This window comes from Lates calcarifer, linkage group LG15 (assembly GCF_001640805.2).
Source record: "Lates calcarifer isolate ASB-BC8 linkage group LG15, TLL_Latcal_v3, whole genome shotgun sequence".
In the NCBI taxonomy this organism is placed as follows: domain Eukaryota; kingdom Metazoa; phylum Chordata; class Actinopteri; family Centropomidae; genus Lates; species Lates calcarifer.
In genome coordinates this window covers 12,583,297-12,588,957 of record NC_066847.1, presented here as the reverse complement: position 1 = coordinate 12,588,957, position 5,661 = coordinate 12,583,297, and the positions used below count along the sequence as shown (strand labels likewise).

Genomic DNA, 5,661 nt, shown 5'->3' with positions numbered 1-5,661 from the left:
CGCCGCTCTGCCTCCTTGATCCCATGTGCAGGCCGCCTGAGAGAGATTCTGTCCAACATGCACCAACACCATCTGCCTGATGCTCCCTGGACTGAACATACAACAACACACACACACACACACACACACTTTCTGGGCTGCTCTGAATGTTACCTTGGCAACACATTTTCCTGATTTTTTGCCGTTTTTTCCAGCAAAACTGAGTTTGAGGGATCAGAGCAAACGTCGTCTGAGCGTGATGTTCAGTGTCACACTGTGACCCAAATCTCTGATCAGTCCCTGAGCAGTCAAATTGCTGTACCCAATCAGCTCTCTGACACACAGACAGACACACACACTCAGGGGACTAATTTTGTTTCTAAAAGTTCAGCTTTAATGTCACCACCTGACTCATCTTTTATCAGCTCTGTCCTGTTGCTGTTCAACCCTGCTTGTGTAAGTGTGTCTCTTTTGTGTCAAATCTGAGTCACCGGCAGTAATATCTCATTAGTGAGGTTTGGCGACGACAAAAAGACAAAAGGAACTGTTCTTTTCCCCCCTGAAATCAGATGATGTCACTTTATTTCATCAAGCAGCACTGAAACTACGTCCAAGTAGTAAAATACGATACATGATCAATCTGGTCTTTATTTACAGTAAGTGCAAAATACAACACGTTATAAATAATGTTTAAGTAACTACTCTGTGACCGTCATACCAAAAAATTCGAGACACGTAATCGTCGGTAGCTTACAACTGGTAATCTTAGCACTTAGGGATTGACAGTCGAGAAATCTGGCAGGGATGAGAGCAAAAAGATGAGGAAAGAGTCAAGAGGAGAGAAAAGGCTAATATTAACGTCTTTGTTCAAAACACAGAAATGAACAAACATCTCAACCACCCCATCAGCTCATCTCAAACCTCCAGCATTTCTACCACAGAGACATGACACGTTGTCTTAACAGGAAATGTCACCTCATTAGCTGATTGTCTAGTCCATTACAAATGCTGATGAACTGGGCTCAGTCCACCCTGCCTATGTTTAGACTGCAACATGTGAGCGGCAGTGTACAAAAGTGTTAAACACCTCTCACGCACGCCATCGTCCTGGCTGTGCCGAGGGTGGATGTGAACGCAGTGAGGACTGGGTTTAAACCACCCAACTTTTTGCCCTTTAGAAACAGGCGTCCCTCCAACCCACGTCCACTAACTCTGCCCTCCTGGCTGTTCGCCTGCTCAGGGGTTTAGCATAGAGTTAAAACGAGTGTCCCTACAGCACAGACAGATCATGGCAGGACTTTGATTTTAGCCAGAATGCCACGCTGGGGTTGTTCTTCGCCACCACCTTGTCGAGGAAACGTTTGGCCTTCATGGGGAGACTCTCGCGGCGCCTGTTACAGTTTATGTGCCTGCGACGTTTGTTGGCTTCCTTGGAGTCTCTGCGTAGGCGCAGCTGTCGCACTATGCCATGGAAGGCCTCCCAAACGTTGTGCTGCATGGCGGCTGAGGTTTCGATGAACTTGCAGTCGAACACAGCAGCACAGGCACGGCCCTCTGAGGCAGAAAGTTAAAGATTAGTGGTTGCGTGTTGAAAAAAAAAAAAAAGAAAGAATGGTAGCTTGTGTTCATCACACACAAACACAAAGAGATTGTGTCTCCTCACCACTCACTGACACCTCTCTGCGTCGCACCAGGTCACACTTGTTCCCCACCAGGATGATTGGTGTGTGCTGAGCAGGACGGAAGCGGCGCAGGGTTATCCGGAGCTCAGACGCTCGCAGGAACGAGGCCCGGTCAGTTATAGAGTACAGCAACAGGTAGGCATCACCTGTCTGCATGTAGTTCTCCTGAGCCCATTCACTGTCAGTCTGAAAAACACACACACAGTTAGAGAAAGGATGCAGAGTGCTGTATGTACCCAGGCATTCAGACTGATGTGCTCTCTCCTCTGATCCTCATGACTGGTTTTGGACTCACCTCTGCATCCCATGTGTCCAGCAGAGTTATGGTTGCAGGCTCTCCATCCACTTCAATCATCTTTTCACACATTTCATCTGAAACAAACACAAGAAACTTCTTTGTGTTAGTAAAGTCCTGTAGACAGCATCATACTATCAAAAATAATTACAATCTTATATCATTATTACAGGACACTATAGTAAACAAGTGTGTGGCACTTTATACTAATCTTATAAAGACTTTTTAAAAACATTTTTAAATTTTATTTTTTCTGCCTATGTTCACACAGCATGCAGTTTTTAAGTTAGACATGTGGTGAGCTGGACTGTTGAACTGTTATCATAAATATAAGACAGATCTGTGGGTCAATGATGTTTTAGTAGAGGTAGAATCTTTTCCTCACCTCCACACAGCTCGCAGTCATCACTGTCCATGCTGTCTGCTGCCCCGGCGAAGATGCTGGCGAATGCGGTTTTACCGACTCCGCTGGCCCCTAACAGCACCACCCGGTACGGGTTCCCGGGCTCTGCCTGTTCCCCGGCGGAGTCGGTGGAGATGACCGAGTCCGAGGAGGACCAGCTTCCGCGGCTGCCATCGGACTCCCCGGCGGAGCTGGTGCAGGACTTGGAGCGGGAGATGCAGGCGGGGACCCGGGCCAGGAAGCTGTCCGTAAGCAGGTGGCTGCCCGGGTCGCAGATGCTCCACCGGTGGAGCTCGTTCTGCAGGCGGAGGCTGTGCCGGCGCACGGAGGACAGCATGATGCCGGTGCCGGTGACAAAACTGGGATGAACTGGATTAACCGACAGCGGCGGGATTAGACCGTTTCGCAAGGTGGTGCTTTAACCTCTTTCACCAGAGGAAAAAAACACTCCGAAATCAAATAAAACGAATCGATGTCTTCCTCTAAAGTCACTTTTATCGCCTCAGATAAACATCATGGATGTCCTTTTGTTTCTGAGAACCACAAACCTGAACTCAAAAAGGTGTCTAAACTCTGCACCAGAATTATGAAAATGACAACAAAGTCAGTCTGAGTTTGTACTCTACATCAGTTATAAATCGACAGTAGGTTACTGATAAAAACCAGGTGACTCTCTCTCTCTCTCTCTGTTCAGAAGCAAAGACGTGTGTTCCGCATTAAAAACAAAGTTTAAGTTAAACCTTTGACTGGAAGATCCCGGAGCGACATTTACAGCTCTTAGTGCGTCTGCAGCAGTCTGTCTCTGAAACCTCTAGTTGAGTGCGTCTCTCTGTTGCTCCGATGGGGTTTCCCTGCGGTTTATATCAAGAGGAGGAGGAGGAGGAGGAGGGGGGTGGGAGATCACGCAAATGGAGCATGAATGTGTACTGTGGAGAGATGGGTATTTACTATAGTGATTCATGTGCACACGGAATGGACACTGTGTGGATTATATTTACAGCAAAAGGTTATTGAATTGTGCAACAGGGATTCAGGATTTATACAATCCAGAATTACAGACACAAAACAGAACTATATAAATGCTCTCAGTGTGCATTACAAATTCACTTTAGTACTGTGGTTAAAGCCGGGCTATGTAACTTCTGAAAGAGGACATAACCCATCCTCCCACTTAGAAATGAAAAGTTCAATTCATAAGAAACCAAACACACTGTTGCTTTATCCAAACACATTCAGAGGTTTAACATGGTCTGATGTGACCGTATGACCAAGTGACCTGTCTGCCATTTTAACAGCAAATATCCCACACAGACGTCAGGGTTTTTCTACAGCCTCCACGGCTGTGTTGCAATGATCAGCAACAAGTGGGAAAATTCCTGTTTTGCTACCAGCATTGTTCTTTCCACCTACACCTCTAACAATCCACTGAATGCAACACAAGATTGTCAAGAGGGATTCTGAAATCACTAAATGTCTAAACTAGAAAAAGAGTTTTGACTAAAGTGGGGACACCGACAAGAGGCAGTGGAGATGGTATTTAAAGATTTTTGAAGTGTATTCTAGAGGTGAAACATTTAGTCTATTAACCGATAAGTCAAACAAAACTATCTTGATTATCAGTCTTTGAAAAATGCTAAATATTCTCTACTTACAGATCATTGATTGCACAGATTTGCTGCTTTTCTGTTTTTTTATAGACAAAAATATTAATTTATAATAAAAACAGTAATAAAATAAAAACAGTCTTTAGTTGTAGCCCTGTGTCAATACAAGAAGTGGGGAATCTCAATCTACCACCCTCCTTCTGCTTAAATTAGAGGCTGACTTAGTTTGTATATGTATTATTCAAACACCTATGTCTATCAAGAATTCAGTTTATTTATAAATGTTGGCAGAGTTCTGTGCAGGAGCTGATGAGAATAAGTGATCCAAACCTCTGCTGCTGCCAGTTCAGCTTGACAGATGATTAACAGACGTGATAGACTACAACTCAGGCCAATAAAGAAAAGAATAAATTATTCACTAATCCAAGTTTCTCCAGTCTTCCCATCCATCTCGACAGAAAGCTACTTAGAAGGTAGTACTTCGAGAGGTTACTTTGATTTAATTCAACATTCGCTGCTTGGATTAATCGTTTTAACACTGTTTACCTTTGTACCAGAAAGGCTAAATAAATACAAGTCAACTCAGTGAAGACACAACTTATAAGGGCATCTCTGAGACAAAAACAAATATTCACACTGATTTGAATCATGTCATGTACATCCTATTTTACTGCCACCAACACTGAAGTAAATGAGGAATTATCAAGATGAAGCCCTGAAGTAAAAGACACAAGAAGTGGCTCAAAGCTGATAACAGTTCTATATCGAATGAATCAACACCCTGGGTACATTATATAGTACTTTTATTAACTGTAATTCTAGAGTGATAACAATTATATATTATGCCTGACGTCCAAATAACTTTCTCTGTTGCCTCTTCAGTGTCAGAGAATATCTAAACATGGCTTCCTATCAGGAGTTTCTGAATAAAAGCCTGGCGAAGAGGCTTAACATGTGAGCCTGAGATCTACTGTCAGCAGCATCAGCATATTGTTAATGGGCTGGAAACCACCGGTTGTTATTTTGTGAATAACCCATCTAGCAACGTACACAAATGCCCAGAGAGACCCTGCATCACATCACGTACTCAGCTCAACTCGTAAACATCAGATTTCCATTGGCCAGAACACTGTGTGTGTGAGAGAAAGATGGACTGAGAGCAGGGAGAGTTATTACAGTAATTGTGGGATTATGCTGCTTTTTCGACTGTTGTTTTTCAGGACTTCTGTATCGGGTTGTGGCCTCGTCGGCGGGACCTGCTGCTGTGTATTACAGCTCTGATCTGATCTGCCTGACAGATGATTGGGCGACATTAAATCCTTGTTAAGTGCTGGAGTGGGACCAGGGTCAGGAGGAGGGGAGGGTAGTGCTCTGGCTGGCTACAGATTGGCAGGCTGATGTTGATGGCTGTAGATGGCAGCAGAGTGAGAGGTGACCTCTTTCTTTTCTTTTCATCCTTTTTCTGTAAAACATGCTTCATGAGGTTGGTCAGGGCAAAATATCACACTTACTACATAAAAGATAACATTAAGAAGACCACACACAAGATCAATACATTCTCTGGATCAATACAGCTGTTCAGACAACAACAACAACAAAATCTAAACTTCTAAAAAAATGGACAAAGTTGGGCTTATGGTGTAGTGGTTTACAGACAAAGTTACTGCCAACTAACAGGCTGCTTGGACAGCAGACGCA

At 44.0% G+C, this 5,661-nt stretch overlaps 1 protein-coding gene across 1 annotated transcript; it reads right to left on the bottom strand.

The window, feature by feature from the left end:
- Window positions 1–609: 609 nt before the first annotated feature.
- gem (GTP binding protein overexpressed in skeletal muscle) lies at window positions 610–3,209 on the bottom strand. Its single transcript, XM_018686169.2, has 4 exons — window positions 2,342–3,209; window positions 1,957–2,033; window positions 1,643–1,847; window positions 610–1,533 (listed from the first exon to the last, which is right to left on the bottom strand). Exons 1-4 carry the CDS (start codon window positions 2,694–2,696, stop codon window positions 1,250–1,252), a joined length of 921 nt encoding a protein of 306 aa, XP_018541685.1. The 5' UTR covers window positions 2,697–3,209; the 3' UTR covers window positions 610–1,249.
- Window positions 3,210–5,661: the final 2,452 nt, after the last annotated feature.

Bases quoted from the DNA above. Each gene is read 5' to 3' on its own strand.
- gem (XM_018686169.2), bottom strand. From the start codon at position 2,696: ATGCTGTCCTCCGTGCGCCGGCACAGCCTCCGCCTGCAGAACGAGCTC. The intron at 2,034-2,341 runs GTGAGGAAAAGA...TGTTTGTTTCAG, and splicing joins TGACTGCGAGCTGTGTGGAG to ATGAAATGTGTGAAAAGATG. The intron at 1,848-1,956 runs GTGAGTCCAAAA...TGTGTTTTTCAG, and splicing joins TGGACACATGGGATGCAGAG to ACTGACAGTGAATGGGCTCA.